Source organism: Gouania willdenowi, chromosome 5, assembly GCF_900634775.1.
Source record: "Gouania willdenowi chromosome 5, fGouWil2.1, whole genome shotgun sequence".
NCBI lineage: Eukaryota > Metazoa > Chordata > Actinopteri > Blenniiformes > Gobiesocidae > Gouania > Gouania willdenowi.
The window spans coordinates 7,776,556-7,793,451 of record NC_041048.1 but is presented as its reverse complement, the minus strand read 5'-3'; the positions used below and the strand labels follow the sequence as shown (position 1 = coordinate 7,793,451).

General features: G+C 38.4%; 1 protein-coding gene across 9 annotated transcripts in view; it reads left to right on the top strand.

The window, feature by feature from the left end:
* anks1ab (ankyrin repeat and sterile alpha motif domain containing 1Ab) overlaps positions 1-16,563 on the top strand; it is a 74,834-nt gene extending 58,271 nt beyond the window's left edge. For 3 of the 9 annotated variants that reach the window (XM_028447358.1, XM_028447355.1, XM_028447363.1), the window contains 4 exons: positions 2,625-2,801; positions 8,001-8,099; positions 8,993-9,588; positions 11,152-11,532. In XM_028447358.1, coding sequence (XP_028303159.1) covers positions 2,625-2,801; positions 8,001-8,099; positions 8,993-9,112 — 396 coding nt within the window. In that variant the 3' untranslated portion in view covers positions 9,113-9,588; positions 11,152-11,532. Of the gene's footprint in view, positions 1-2,624; positions 2,802-8,000; positions 8,100-8,992; positions 9,589-11,151; positions 11,533-13,697; positions 14,282-15,247 lie in introns of those variants that run through there. The other 6 variants (XM_028447362.1, XM_028447364.1, XM_028447356.1 and 3 more) reach the window with 5 other exon arrangements.
* Positions 16,564-16,896: the final 333 nt, after the last annotated feature.

The window sequence follows — 16,896 nt, the reverse complement described above, 5'->3', positions numbered from 1 at the left end:
AAACAGCTATAGAGCATAATGATGGAATAAATGAGTGATAACACAAATTTTAAATAATTGAGTTTTGTAAATAAGTGGAACGAAACAAAGGTTCTTGGGGTCAAGAACATTTTATGGTTCTTGACCCCATCAAGAATTTTTAGCGACCCCAAAGACATTTTTTCTCTAAAATTAGTTTTTGATCATGTTTGAGATAATATATACGGTAAATATATACATATATATATATATATATATATATATATATATATATATATATTGTTGTGGGTTTTTTTTGTTTTTTTTTCACAAAGTGTTTAAGATTGTGTGTTGTTTTAATAATTAAAAAAAAAAGAATAATAAAAAAAAATTAAAAAAAATGTTGAAAATCGATTTTAATTTTTCAAAAATTTCTGGTGACCTCATTTAAAATCCAGGCAACCCCAAACGTGGTCCTGGCCCCAAGGTTTAAAAACACAGATTTAGTGGCTCCTGAATAGATTTATTTCTATAGTGTTTTATAATTTCCGTCATCTCACGCCTGGTGTGGGACCAAGACTGACACTGTATTTGTTAATTTTCCACTTTCACTCTCTCTCTCTCTACCCCCCGTTGTTCCATCACGTACCCCCATTTGAGAAACACAGCTTTGAAGGATACATTATACAGGGATGTCGACCACCTTATGGTCAATTTTAAAATACCCATTTCATAGCAATCAACTCCCTGCAATGCAGTAGGCATCATCAGTGCAGGCTTTGGTGTTTAACTAACATGTACGGTATGTGGTCAATGGCCAGTCGATGGCCAATCAGGAGTCAGATAGAGAATCAGAATCAGAGTACACCAGACTACACTGCTCAGTATGAGACACAGGCACAATCAACCAGCACTGCAGCTTGATCCATCTACTGTTTCTCACCATTCAATGGAGAGACATGAATTGATCAAAATATTAAAATTCAAAAGCAGTAATGAAGGAATGGAGAATTATTTCTCAGCTTTAAATTTTCATGACCTTGACAAACAGTATGGTGCAATTGTGGAAACATGTTCACCACTTAAACTATTAATGTACCAAAGAAATTTCCTCGACTATGACTCGGTGCTGAGTCACCTCCCAGATGTGCTCTTATTACTTCTGCCAAAGAGAGAATATTTTCACCATTGTTTGCTTGATTTTTTATTTTGTTTGTGTTTAACAGGATTGTATTAAAAGTACTTTAAGCATTTTGACAAAATCTTAACCAAAGATAGACCTTACAAAATGAAACACTGGACCGTGGCTCAGGTGGTAGTGGGTCGTCTTCTGATCGAGAGGTTGGGGGTTCAATCCCAGTACCTGACTATGTGTCGAAGAGTCCTTGGGCAAGACACTGAACCCTAAGTTGCTCCCAGTGGTCAACTAGTGCCTTGCATGGCAGTCCTGTCCCACTGGTGTGTGAATGTGAGAGTGAATGGGTGAATGAGCTGATATGTAAAGCGCTTTGAGACTGCTTCAGTGTGGTGATAAAGCGCTATATAAAATCAAGTCCATTTATCAAGTCCATTTACATTTTGGAGGTGATGTGCATCAATAAACTGATTCTGAATCAGTTTCAAAAATCGGTTCATAATTGACCAATATTTACCAAATTTGACTCACTTATGTCAGGTTGGTTCTTTAATTTCATCCAGATCAAACCTGGATTGTAAATTTCATTTGCGATCTTTCAACAACAAAAATATGGGGCTACCCATACATTAAGACCCAATGTATGGTCCTTAATCGAGATCGAAATTTCGGTGACACTTTACTTGAAGTTTTCTACATAAGGCTGACATTACACTGTCATTAGCATGAATAAGGTGTCATGCAGGCTGTCATTAAGTGTGGTTTGCTAAATTATGACACCTTTGGAGCTATGTTGGCATTTTTTGGGTTAGGTAGTTAGGGGTTAGAGGTTAGGGTAACGAAGGGTTAGGGTTAAGGAAACGAAGGGTTAAGGTTAGGGTTAGGCATTAGGGTAACGAAGGGTTAAGATTAGGGGTTAGGGTAATGAAGAGTTAGGGTTAAGGTAACAAAGGGTTAAGGGTAGGATCAAGGGTTAGGGTAAAGAAGGGTTAAGGTTAGGGTTAGGGGTTAGGGTAACGAAGGGTTAGGGTTAAGGTAACTAAGGGTTAGGGTTAGGGGTTATGGTTACAAAGGGTTAAGGGTAGGGTTAGGGGTTAGGGTAATGAACGGTTAGGATTAGGGTAACGAAGGATTAAGATTAGGGGTTATGGTAACAAAGGGTTAAGGGTAGGGTTCGGTGTTAGGCGTTAGGGTAACAAAAGGTTTGGGGTTAGGTTTAGGTACGGTTAGGGTTAGGGTTAGGGTAACGAAAGGTTAGGGGTTAAGTTTAAGTACGGTTATGGTTAGGGTAAAGTGTTCCCAAAATTTCTTCAAAGCCTTTAACGTGTGAATGATCTTGGCACAATGATCAGGATCAATGATCCAGATAATTGTTAATATGAGGTAGAGGATATTTATCTTCAAATATTGATGCCAATCTTTTATCTCTGCGCTGATAAAATCACAGGGTCTCGATTCAAAGACAAAAGAAATACATTCTATTCTGGACAAATGGTTGAATATTATTTTCAAAATGTTTTTCTTCCCACAGACTCAGACCTACGAGATCATCCTGACATTGGGGCAGGCTTTCGAGGTGGCGTACCAGATGGCGATTCAGACGAGGGCAAGAAACTATGTCCCCCCGACATCTCTGACCTCAGAGTTAATAGAAACCAAATCCAGCCGTCCCATATCTCAATCCTGGAGCAGTATGCGAAGATCAGCAGTGAGTATCCTCCTATAAGCCCTCAAAAGACTTTTAACAGTGTGGTGACCCTTTCTGTCTTGAGGGCGCATGAACGCTGACTTCTTTTATTTATGGGACAGGAACAGGGACAAGTTTATGAGGATATAAAGCAGAGGTGTCAAACTCATTTTAGTTCAGTGGCCAGAGAGGAAGTAGTTCGTGGGTCGCCGATTTTAGGCTGGAAAACCAGCAATTTCAACATTAATGTCCCCAAGTTTGTACTTTACACTACATATAAATCATGAACAAAATATGTAATGCGCCAACAATATCCAAGCAAAAAGTGATCGGTATCAGTCCGCACAGGATTTTCTCTTTTAAATGTCATTGATTTTGTGACCAATTTGTGTTTAACATAGGGAAATTATGTGAAATAATTTCAGGAAAATTTAGTTCTTTGAACATATTGAAATTTAAAATGACTACAGTCATGTAAATATCGTGGTCCTCCAAATATTAAATTTATCCAAATAGTTTCAGTTAAAGAGCATAGGGCAGGATTTAAAAATCAGACTCCAAGGTGACGCCACGGTGGTTAGTGTAACTGCAGCCATCAGCCAAGCCACTGCGGGGGCACACATCAGCTGATACTGTGGATAGAGGATGGACACCCGACCGGACCCTGACGGGACCCGACAACACCGTACGGGTCGGGTTCGGACGGATATTTAGAACTGGTGTTCGGGTTTGGTCACATAGTGTCGTTTGCGCTGCAGCATTCTTTTTTTCCTGCTGCAGCAGCCACAGCTGATCCACTGTGGATGTAGAATGGAGCAGAGGACAATTATAAAGGAATACACAGTTGAAACATTCCTTTTTCTGCACAACAACATGGATTATCCTTATCTTTGATACATAGATTATGTAAATAGATCCGATGTGTTTCACTTTCGCTTGTTACCCATGCGCTGATCTGATGTTGACATTAACAGTTGTTAATAAAGTCAGCACTTACCACTAAAACAAAAGTATATATGTCATTTCTTTGAGAAAAAAAAACGAGTTTTCAACTTTTGGGTCAGACTCAGACGAGAAAATGCGGCCTGATCCACATTCTAACTGTGACATGGTTATTTGTTTACTCGCCGTTCATTGACTGTTTACTGCAAAACCTGTGCACATGCCTGTGCATGCATCTGTGGAACCAAACAGTAGTTTAGTCCACTGTGTTTGTCTCCAAGCCGTCTTTTTCTCATTTGTTTTTATTTCCGGGTTATTGGGACGCCTCTCCAAGCCGCCGTCATGAACACGCACCAGCGTCATTTGACTCCACGTTCCTTAGAACTGGGCGGGAAAATCAGATTCCGAAAAGCAGCACAAAATGTATCACACAATCTTTTCAAGGCAATAGGTAGAAATATGTGTGGGCTCATTCTCTTTGGTTTAGAGTGCTTCATCACCCATTAGCATTAACGGTGGCAGTGGCTTAGTCCGTAGGGACATGAGTTGTGAACCGGAGGGTCACCGGTTCAAGTCCTAGTACGGACCAAAAGAACGGAAGTTGTTCTGGTAGCTGGAGAAGTGCCAAGGCACTTCTCAAGCACTGCCGAGGTGCCCTTAAGCAAGGCACCGACCCCCAACACTGCTCCCTTCATTGTAAAGCGACTTTGAGTACCCAGAAAAGTGCTATATAAAAATTGATGTATAATAATTAAAAAGCCTTAAATTTATCTATGAATTAATTATTTTTTAATCTGGACAATAATAAATGTTTTTTCTGTCTTTTTAACGTACTCTTGCGGGCCGAATTTGATGATCCAAAGGGCCAAATTTGGGCCCCGGGCCTTGTGTTTGACACTGGTGACTTAAAGCATCCGTGGTTTGTAGGAAAGGTGTTTTTTTCCTTTTTTACACCACATTCTCAGATTCTCCTCATGCATCTTCTAAAACTGAGCCAAAGCAAAGTGCGGAGAGTCTGTGAAAGTTGATGAATGACTAGCTTCATTTGCTGCTCATTGGCAGGTGTGTGTGTGTGTGTGTGCGTGTGTGTGTGTGTGTGACTTTCCTCTGGGACGTTTCCGAGGGTTCAGCCCTGCTGGTTGCACCCACTCGCCACTTGCTCACTTTTGATTGAGTGTGTTGCGTAAGAGTTGGCGGAGAACCAGAGCAATGCATTGATGCATTGACTTCTTTCAGGCAGCAGCACATAATACAAGCTCAGTGATCACTGTCACCTGAGAGAGCCGCACAGTCATTGTTGGACCACATCCTCCTGCAGAGATACAAATCACTTTGCTTTACGAGCTGCCTGTAAGGATGATGTATGGAGCAATCACTGTGCTGCATAATGAGCTCCGGCTCGTTGTTTGGCTTTGGATCAGAAGACGGTGGATGATTTCTGTTTGCTGGAATTCACTTTGAGTGTTTTTCATTGCCACTAAATGTTCTCGGTTTAAAAGAAAACTGACGATATTTGGGATTTAGTGGTGGATAAGGAGCTGCTGATTTGATAAGTTAAGCCTCATTAAGTCAGACCCACAGGGAGTTCATCACTACATCAGCAGATCAAACACACACATTAAAAGCTGCTCTAACCTGAGTAGGATCAGGCAAGGTTCTTACAGTGGGGTTCATGGAAATTGTGTTTCTCACGCTCTCTCTTCCATAAGTGTATTACTTTCATAATGGAATCCAATAGTATGTTAAAGCTGTTTAATCGCATGAATCTTGTTTTTGCAATATATTACAAGATTATAAACTAGCAGACGTTTTTATCCATACAACGTACAACATGAGCAGTTAGGGCTAAAGGACTTGCTCAACATCTCACAGTGATGGCCCAGGTTGGATTTGTACGGTGGCCGTAAAAGCTCACAAAACACAACACAGAATGACAAACGCCACAACGCAACACAAAAAGATACATACAAATACATACGCTACAACAAAAGCTCACAACACGACACAAAAGCAGTCCGGTAAAAGTTACGATAACGGAGGTACATTCAAAAATCAACAAAGAAGAGTGACGGTGAAGTTAGTGTCAGTGCCAGATTCTTTCGCGGGCCTGATCCTTACCGTCGTTCTTCTTTGTGGATTTTTACCGGACTGCTTTCATGTTGTGTTGTGATCGTTCGTGTTGTGTGGTGGAGTTTGTATTTGTACGAGCTTTCGTTTTGTGTTGCATTGTGGCGTTCGTCATTCTGTGTTGTGTTGTGAGCTTTCACAGCCACCGTAGATTTGAACCTGTGAAAAGCTCGCTTCCTTTACCGTTAAAGCCATATCATCTAAAAGTTGTTCTCACCAACTACTCATGCCAGTGAGACCCTAAAAAAAGTGTTATTTCTGCTGTTTTCACACAATGAAAGTTATTGACAAAACAATGGCGGATTTTGATATTGTGGCTTCCACGAAAACACCTGAATACTGATGATATCGGAGTGACCGCATATCTCGAAACAGTAAAACAAACGGGAATCAAACCAGAACAAAAACAACATCCAGTGAATCTCTGTCTTTGTTTTCTGGCTAAGTAACACAGTAAATATCACAATAAGAATGAAGAAGAAAAATGTTTTTGCTTCTGCGCCATCTTTAAGTCACATGACTTGTAAGTAGAGCTGGGTATCATGGCCAATTTCCTGAATCAATTCGATTTGGGTTAATAAGGTTTTGAATCGATAAATTATGATTCGATTTCGGTTGAGTATTGATCTTTCAAATTTTACTTGGATATTAATAAGATGGTTCCAAATTTCTGACTTAAGTTGGGGACTGAATTAAGCAGGCGCTGTAGTCGACTTTGCTCACACCACTATAGTGCGAGACTACTTGGGTTAGGGTAGAAAAAAAATCGGGTTCAGCCTCTATGGATCGATTTTGGAAAATTTCAGTGAACTTTCTTGAGTAAATCCCTATTCGAGGATTTATGAGAGAAACTTTGGGATAACACGGTTTTAAAGATGTGACTTATGTGGTTATGCAGCTTTAAATTACAACCATAGGAATATCCACTAAAGGGACATCCACTGATGATGGTGTTTCCAGCTGGATTTATAATGGATGGTTAAAGTTCAGTTCAGTTTATTAGCCATTTGCAGGATGAAAAACCACATTGGGAAAAAAATGTGCAAGGAGCTCAAAGTGCACTGTCAATATTTAAAAAAACATTTCATGATAATTAAAAAAACAAAAGAACCAAACATTCAATCAATGTCACTAAAAATACTATAAGCTAAAATACTGTACAATAAAGAGTCACATAAAAATATACTATAGGGTCGATTCTATTCAATAAAAAGTCCATACAAAAATGAAAGTGCTTTGTTTAGAGTCACAGCTTGTGGGAAGAAACTGTTCAAATGGTGAGCAGTAGAACATTGGAGCGATACCTTTTCCCTGAAGGAAGCATTTCAAAAATGGCCCTGGCAGGGTGGCCTGAGGCACCATTCACAATTTGTAAAGCTTGATTTATGAGCTAAATGTATACTACTGTATGTCTATGTAACGCATATAACCTCCTGGTTAAAATGTGGTCAGAGAATGTCAATTTTTTTTCTTCAAAGAAATGCTTCAATAAAGACGAGAAAATGTTTTAGTTCTTTGGCCACTGTTTGTATGATGGATTGAGTTCATACCAGTTGACACATCAACACTGGCAATACTCAAACCAAGACTCTCCGTTATGTGTTTGGAGGAAATGTCATAAAATGTGATTATTAAAAAACAAGTATCAATCTTTAATATGATAGAATAGTTTTATGTTTAAGGCTCAAATGTACGTAACCCATTGGTTAATGATAAATATTTTTGTCATACTTACTGTTGCTGACTATTGTTCTCTGTTTGAGTAATATCAGTATTTTCTAATGTTCCTAACAGCTAAATAAGTAATTAAAGCATGTATGATCTAATATCGCATCGGATCGATATCAATACTGTCCAACATGCAAGACCACAATGTCGGAAATATTTAGAAAAATAGTGAGGAAAAAGCCTATCAAGACATTGAATGCAACACCTGTATACCCAATTGGAGTAATAGTAAATACATGTCAGGAAAGTTTGATTGATAGAGTTTCTCGAGAGTGGACATTTGTTACCTCTGAAAACTACACGAGACTTTTTTTGATTTATCTAAAGATTGATCGGTGCATTTAAATGCTGTGTCCCTCCTATCTCTTGTCTTCTTTTTTAACATGTCTTTGTTCTTGTCTTCTTGGTCCTCCTGCTTCCCAGGGTGCCCCTCTGCTCGAATGCCGCTGCTGTCACTGTCACACGTGTACTACCCACCGTCCCTCCTTCCTCCCAATGCACTCTGTTAGCCCTGCAGTCCAGGTCCTTCTCTTTCCTTTCCTCTATTCAATCCTCCACCACCACCATTCATCTACGCATTACTTCTGATTCTTTAACACTTTGATCATCAACCTTTTTCCATCAGAACGTTTGGTTTTCCCACCTTGTGATTTTCATCCCATATTGTAGAGATTGAAATACAGCTGTGCTTTGGTGTTGTTTGCATACAGAGGGTTTCTTGCTTGGATTTAATTCCTTTAAATAATGACTTGTGGCTAAAATGTGCCGGCTAGCGTTGGAGTTCTTCTTCTTCGTTCTTGGCTTGGTTATTGGTGTGTTGCAACCAGCAAGAATAGGTGCATATCGCCACCTACTGTACTGGAGTGCGTAAACTCATTGAGTCCCATTCAATTTAAGGATATACGTACACTCCGAGGGTTGGAGTTGTGGGACTGGGATGGTTTTATACTTTTGTCCCTGTTTTCGTAATCTGCATCTTTAGATGTTGTCGTCATCCATAAGCAGAGAATTTGAAATACGTGTAGCCTATACTTGAGTTTATTTTAGTTTTCATGCATAGCACCAAGTAAGCTACCCCTAAAATCATGTTTTTGTGTCTTGACTGTTGAAATCAACTGGTGTAGCAAAAACACATGACCCCGAAACACATTATTCAGCTCCCAGAGGGCTGTGTCCGTTGTTTACCGCTGCATCGCCGCTGAGTGTGTTTTCTGTCCCACATTCTCCATTTTGTGGATTGTGGCCTGAGTGTCTGTGATTATCTTCCATAATCACCGGACTGTGTATATCTCTAATCCACATGCACATGTGTGAGCTGAAGACTTGTCAGTGTGGCACGATCTATGGGGCCTCCCACTGCCGCACGTCTCACGCCCTCCTCCTCTCGTCCCTCCTCCCTCCCCTTCCTCCGGCAGATCGACCCCCTGGAGATGGACGCAGACATGCACTCCTTGGGCAGCACTTCCTGGCTCTTGGACCAGCGGGAATACAACCGGCGCCCCGTCAGCACCAAGTACGAGACCACCATATTCTAAGGCCGGATTCCTCACGAGCCGCCCCCCTCGGCACCCCCGCGTGCTTTCCTTCTTTCCTTGAATATCCAGGATTTTAGTAATCTCTTTACCACAGACACAGACACGCACACGCACACACACACACACACATATATCTATATCTATATTCAAGCCCTGTGCCTTCTCACTGTGATGGTATAGCATCCCTCAGGGCTGCCTTCTCCTGCACCCTCCTCTGTCCTGCCAAGCGGTTCCACACCAACCTCCAAACACTCCTGCGGCTCTCCCGTGCCTCCCAAACTGAAACCCCCTCCCCACTGGCAGCCTTCCTCACCTGTAGCTGCTGCAGCCAATGGCCAAGCTCTAGGAACGGATGATCCCGGACTGATCTCATTTTGCAGTGGCTCTGCTCTCTCAACCAAACTGCCTCTCCTCTTCTCATCCTTCTCTTCCTGAAAACTCGCATCTGCCTCCAAAATTCCTGAAAGTTCCCAGAGGTCTCTTTTAAATTATTATTTTTGTCACTTATTCATGAGCATAAAAGCATGTTTTATTTATTAGTACTTTTCATTGACTTAGCTCATATGTTCTAACAAATGTGTGTATGTTGACTCATTAGATGAGAAATTTGACATTTTGGGATAGAGGCGAAGTTAATTACGCATCAAATTAGATGCGCAGCTCAAGTCTCTGTTACACAAAACTAATTCTGTTACAGATATAGTCGACTAAACTACATTGCGGAAGAGTTTATGCATTTGTTAAAGCTTAAATTACCATTCTTGTCCTGCCTTCCACGTAACAAAAGTAGTTTTGATTGGATACCATCCAAAAAAGAACTTAGTCGTGATTGGATTTCGCCCAATGTAAACATTATAGTTCAGTTTTTATTAAGTTGACGAAAATATCAATATACTTTCAAATTAGTTGTCGTTCACATGAAGTCAATAAAAACAATGACAATCTTTAGTTAACATAATTAACACATGCTTGTACCAAATAACAAATATATGACAATTATCGTCGTATTCATAATAAAGGTAATATCAGCATGTTTGCTGGCTGTTTATACTTTCATAAAAGATAGTTTTGAAGCATTGCTGGATGGACAAGGAAGGAAACGCTCAGCTTCGGACTTTCAAATCCAGGTTTTTCAGCAGCTACAAATGCTAATTGTGGAATTTATCAATTTCTTTGAGAACTCCTGATGTCATGACATGTTTCTCAGTGGAAATGTTATGTTGTTGGCTGTATGAGGGCTTTAGTGTGTGTAAAGAAGTGTTCGAGTAGCCACAACAACTCCAGGTTAGCTGGTAGTTAGCTGCTAGCGAGAGTTAGTGGTAGCAACCAAGCTAGTAGCAATCAAGTGGTAGCTAGCTGCTGTGTCGTATTTATATTATGTCAAAATAAAAAAGTCAAAGACACTAAATCAAAATGCATTTTCTTTTAAAGTCATTTCTGCTAATCATAAGCAAAGCTAGACTTAAATACGTTGGGCTAAGTTAGCTAGCTAGCTGTTGACAGTGGTTGGAGCACACTTAAAGTATGAATCGAAATTTTGTCGTCATTTCTAAAATAATTTAGAGTTTTCACATTCAAATTCAACAGAGACAGTTCAGGGTCATTTGAAAGAACACAACAGTTAAAAAAAAACACTTTCACGATTAAATGAAGAGCTATCTGTAAAAGTTATTCACTGTAAATTAATTAGCTATCACTTAAATTAGCTATCTTCAACTTGAATAGACACAAGTTTGGTCATTTTAGTAGAAGTACCACCAGTTAGCAAATGACATCGCAATGGTATATTATGGTAGTTTCACTTTTTCATTTACGGTGAGCAAAGATCAACTCGTCTGTTTCCCAAAATGTTAGATTCTACTTTTTATTTCACTTTTTGCTGTTTATAACTCAGTATTTTGTTCAAAATTAATTAACAAAACTAAACCATACCTCATTTTTCAGTGGTTTTTTTTTCCTATATGTATTTTTTTATACACAAGATTTCAATTTATTTCATCGTTTAGCCTCAAAACATTTGTTTCTTTCCCCATTTGTAGCTTGTCCTGTCTTACCAGGCATCCACCACTGTGAGGCACTATGAGGAGGCCGCTTTGCTAGCATGGGACGCAAGATGGATTTTATTAAAATGAAAGACAATTTCAGCAACATGCAGCAGAAAAGAAAAAAAAAATCATTTTTTTGTTTTGTTTTTTAAATGCGTTTGTACAATATGCTCAGAGTGAGACCCCGGAGGAGGATTGGTCCCTCGTCTAATCGGTGGTTTTTAAAAATCTAAAAAGGATCTCGTCGGCTTTTACTCACACACTGGAGGACAACGTTTTCCCATTTTTCCAAGGACTAACAGCATTACTTCATCTGGGTTATATTATGAGAATAATTATAGTAATTATCTATTGTTGTTTTTTTTTTTTTACCCCTGACACTACAACCAACAACTGCACGCCTCCACCTTTGCTTCGACAAGACTATTTTTTTTTTTTTTTTTTTTCTAAAAAAACAACAAGACTTGTGATTTCTTGATGTGACTGTGACTGGGATCTGGGATGACATTGTTCCAATGATGGTACAGTTTTGTCGGGAGTTTTCCACTCCGGCCTTGTACTCCTTACTGCCTGGTGCCTCTCAGCATTCACGGTAGCACTGAGAGGCTGTAAATCACAGCATCCTCTTATAATTAGAGGAAAAAACTAAATATATATATATACAGGAAATGAAGAAAAAAAAACACTGTGTTGAAATGATGGCACTATTCCCTTTTATAACCTTGTTTTCCTATTGGTATGGTGCAAATGGGATGTTTGTGCATTTTGTGATACCTTTTGATAGACAAAGGCAATTGAAACTATTGTATATTTAAGAAGGGTTCATGAAGGAACCCCAATGTTACTACATCCAAAGCCAAAAAAACTAAACAAAAACAAAAGCCTAATAGATATATTATAAAGTGTACTGATTGGTTTTGCATCTCACAGTTTTAAAGCGGAATTAACACATTAACAAGATTTTTTATTTCTTTGAGTCCCCAAGCACAATAGGGCACACATTTCCGTACATAGCATCCTATTATCCTGATTATTCAGGTAGATGTTGATGCCGTTTCACTATCAATGATATTTATATATATATAAAAGTAGAGTACGACAAAGTATGTCTATGTGGCGCCGATTGTAAAGTAGCACATGCTAATATAAACAGCACCATTTTGCAACATTTTGAATCAAACCACTTTTAAAAAAACGTGTTAAATCTAAATCTCAAATATTGAATCTAAATCTAAATGTTAAATTTAAAATCTTAAATCTTCAATGTTGAATCTAAATCTTCAATGTTGAATCTAAATCTTCAATGTTGAATCTAAATCTAAATGTTAAATCTGACTGTCACAATTAAAACTAAACATTTAGCTAATGTGTACCAAAGTAAAAGCTCACACTTAGATTTAACATTTAACAGTTAAATCTAAATCTAAATCTTAAATCTAAAGCTAAATGATAAGTCTAAATCTAAATATTAAATCTAAACATTACAAGATTTTACGAGAAAAGTCAATCTCACAAATTGTGCATATATTGCTAAAAATCTGGTCAAAAGTAACATAAAATAAATCTAAATCTCAATGTTAAACCTTAAATCTAAATCCAAATGTTAAATCTAAATGTAATGAAAATATATGAGAAAAATATTGCTGTGAATCTGGTCAAAAGTAACATAAAAATGTCTAAAACTAAATGATAAATACTAAATATTACGAGAAAAGGAAATATCACAAATTTCCCAAACATCGCTGTAAATCTGGTCAAAATCAACGTAAAAAAAAAAAAATTCACGTATGTTTTTTAAACGTGTTGCTAAATGTTGCTAAAAACGCGCTTTTCATTTTAGCATGTGCAACTTTCCAATGTGCGCACCACATACCTGTATGTCATCAGTGAAAAGTTTCTACCCCACTGCATTAAAAGAGCCAAATGTGAGCGTTTCTTTGTTGTAAATGGATTTGTTGTGCATTGAGCATGACACCTATTTTTATTTCCCTTGAAAAGAAGGATATTTTTTTTCTCCTGCACTGTGACTGAAACATGTTAGTGGTGGAGTCGACACGTTAGCTGTGGTGGGTTGCTGCTGTGTGTGTGCACTACGGGCCATGCCGTGCGTGTGTGCTGTATGGCTTGTTTATTTCCCCGTCTGTCCTTGAGGGTTTTTTGGACTGTTACTGTCACACACACACACACACACCACCACCGTCTGTCTATATGTGTGTGTGTGTGTCCTCTGTGTGCTGCTGTGCTGCAGGAGGTTCTGAGGCATTGAGGCTCTTACTGTGTGTCCCGTGGACTGTGTGTCGTGAGCTTTTCTACGTGGTGTTGAGTCGTGGCCTTGCCATTGCCACCGTGTGTTCTCTGACTGTTAGCCGTTTCCGCAGGCGATGCATGTTGGCAGTGTTGTTTTCGTGTCTCCTGTCCTCCGACGCACTCGGCCTGAGCACTTTCTCTCTCTCTGTGTGTGTTACTGTAGCCTTGTCTCGTCTCCTATCACTCACCTGACATCGGCTATTTTCTGTTCCCTCTCTCCTCCCCCGACACAGCGACCCATCTTCATCCCTCCATCTCGCCATCGTCGTCATGTCACGTATGTTCTCTTTCATTTTTGTGTGTCACCAAGACAACCCGCACTAGAGGGGATGCATAATATAAAAGCATTACATTTTAATGAGCAGCAAAAGCTATTTAAAAAGTAATTAAACCCCTGCATTATCCTGGCCTGCCACTAGGGGGACATTTAAAAACTAAATCTCTTGATTATGGGCGGGGCTCCTGGAGCAGTTAAGACACACCCAGTCTATACGATAAAATCTCCAATGAACAATCTATGCTATGCTAACTAGCTACTCATTACTCAATATACCCCTATATTCACTGTTCTCTCAATCCAACAGATTATAGAACCCACAGGTGGTAGTTTTTATAAAAGAGGCGGGGCTAACAGTCCAGGTTGGGGTCAATTATAATTTTTTTTATCGCGTAACGGATAATTAATTACGATTTTGGCATATTTATAAGTGTAATTGTAATTTTAAAAATCTGTTAATGTTGTAATCATAATTAAATTGAGTTCAGATAATTGACTTTGTAATGGTAATTCCCATGAAAATTCTATAAAAATTGTCAATCATAATTTAATGCAAAACTGGGGAACTGTGCAACAGTTCTATGTACAGTTCTACGCATACGTAGTTAATTATTAAAATATGTCTCATATCACACTTTCCCACATTTTAGCATTTAAAAAACATTTAAATCGAGGCGTATACGAACACAAAAAAGGCTCAAATGCCCGCACCAATAATATTAAAGCCTATATTTTCATTGATTAGGAAGCTTATCAATGTCACCAATAGATAGGAAATAAATTAGATGATAGATATTTGTTTACAGTGTATTTTACAGCTGATTTATGACCCGTTATCATAAGAGATGCTAACAGGAAGCTAACACAAGAGGAATGTGAACTTTTATGAGGTTATTTATTTCAGGCTCAGTAATTGTGATGAATTGTAATTGAACTTTACTAATTGAGAACGTAATTTTACTTTCAAAGGATAATAAATAATTGTAATTAAATTGTAATTGGAAAAATTGCTTGTCAATGTAATTGTAATTGGACTTTACTAATTGAGAACGTAATTGTACTTTCAAAGGATAATAAATAATTGTAATTAAATTGTAATTGGAAAAATTGCTTGTCAATGTAATTGTAATTTTGACTGAAAAAATGTAATTGACCCTAACCCTGCTAACAGTGCTTGTTTGTGATGCAAGATGGTCAGAAAACGTCACATGATCTCGTTCTCAGCCAATAGCTAAAATCAATTGTAATAGCAGGGTGTCACCCATAGAGGGCAGTCACTCTGACATTTTACAACTAAATACACCAAATTGAAATACTTTGACGAGAATATTGAGAATTAGATCAGGATCAATCAACAGCACTACTTCATAGCCAATTACATTTGTATTTAGCAGAAAAAAAGAGGTTTTGGGGGTTTAGTTACTCTTTAAAGCTAGTTTTTGTGGCATGTTATGGGCTGTGTGCATGTACCGGGTCTTTTTTAACATTGACGTTTTCCTTGTGTAGCTCGCCCCGCCGTTCAAGTTTCCGGATACCAAGCTGTGAGTTGAAGGGGAGCAGCCCGTGTGTGTTACGCATGTGTTGGGTTAGTGGGTAGAGAGCCAGGGCCAACCAGTGCTACTCTTGACATTTAGATCCGACTTTGTATCCCCCGCTCGTCCACCTGCCTCTGTGATGACTCCCAACACGCAGACGACTAAGGTAACCGTTTAGTCCCACACGTCAGCGGAGAAACAGGAACTGTGTACCACTCCTGTCCTGAGAAAAGGTCAGACAGAAAGGTCACGCTCATTCTCCTGGCCTCCATGTGACTGATGTTGCCATGTTGTAGGTACTGTTATGTTTAAAACAATGTAGACCAGCGGTTCTCAACTGAACGGCTGCCAGACTGACCATCAACCTTTAAAAAAACAAGCTGTGACCCACATTTTAGCAGTTACATAAAAGTAGAGAGCATTTAGATATGAATTTAATATGTATTAAATTATTATTGTCCATCATGTAACACTTAATTTAATCCAAAACTGAAAAAATATGGAATTAGAATTTCCAACTTTTTGAGAAAAAAATGATCTTAACACTAGTTAGATGCATAAAAACTAAATCTTTGTGCTACATTACTGCCTTCTATTGTTAGAAGTCATACATACATCATTTAAGTATTGCACAGTATTTTTTTGCTTTTTATTAAAGCTGCTGGAGACTCATTATTATTCTTACATCAGATAAAGACATTGTAATTTGCTAGAAAAAAAGATTAAAAGCTTGAAATTACCATTTAAAAGTTTGTTTTGGTCTAGTAGTGTAAACACGTCGGAAAAGTTTCACGCATTGCATTGTGGGATGTGGAGTCCCGTAGACTGATGCACAGTAGAGTATTTGTTTCATTCTTAGTGTGATTTCTTCACCAGTGACTTCCAAACACAATGTTGGTGTTTTCATGGACTGAAAGTAGCAGGAAAACAAAATGGCGGATGTTTATTTGGGGTTTACACGGAAAGATCAGAATCTGGCTGAACTTGAATGTGAGGTGATGTTAAAGGAAGTGTTGGTCACAAGCAAAGAAACACAAGAAATCACCTTAAGAATGAAGTTAAAATAAACACTTCTATGCATCCATCTACAGGACTCCGTATCCCACAATGCAATGCGCCAAACTTTACCAAAAAATGTTTACAGTGGAGATCATTTCAACCTTTTACATTATTTTGGATCGTGACCCCTTTATATCAAGAGTTTCTGGCGACCGAAAGACATTTTTATTTTATTTTTAGAATTCGTTTTGGCTCATGTTTGTTAAACTGTGTTACAAATACATAGTAGCCAGGATTAGTGACACGTTTTGCTAACATTTAATTATTATTATTATTGTTATTATTAATAATCACTAGATTTATATCAAGGCTGAACGATTAATTGCATTTGCGATATTTTATTGCGATTTTCTAATTTCTATTTTCTAATCGCAAAGGCTGCGATTTATTTAATTTGATTTTTTTTCTTGTCCTGTTAAGTTCAGAGTGTTTAAGAAGTGCAGTCCACATGTTTACATGAAGTTAGTTAGATATGTGGAAGAGGTAAAGCCACAGATTTCTTAGCTTTATTGTTGTAATCCATGCTTTAAAATGCATATTTCCTATTTATTTAAAGTTTAA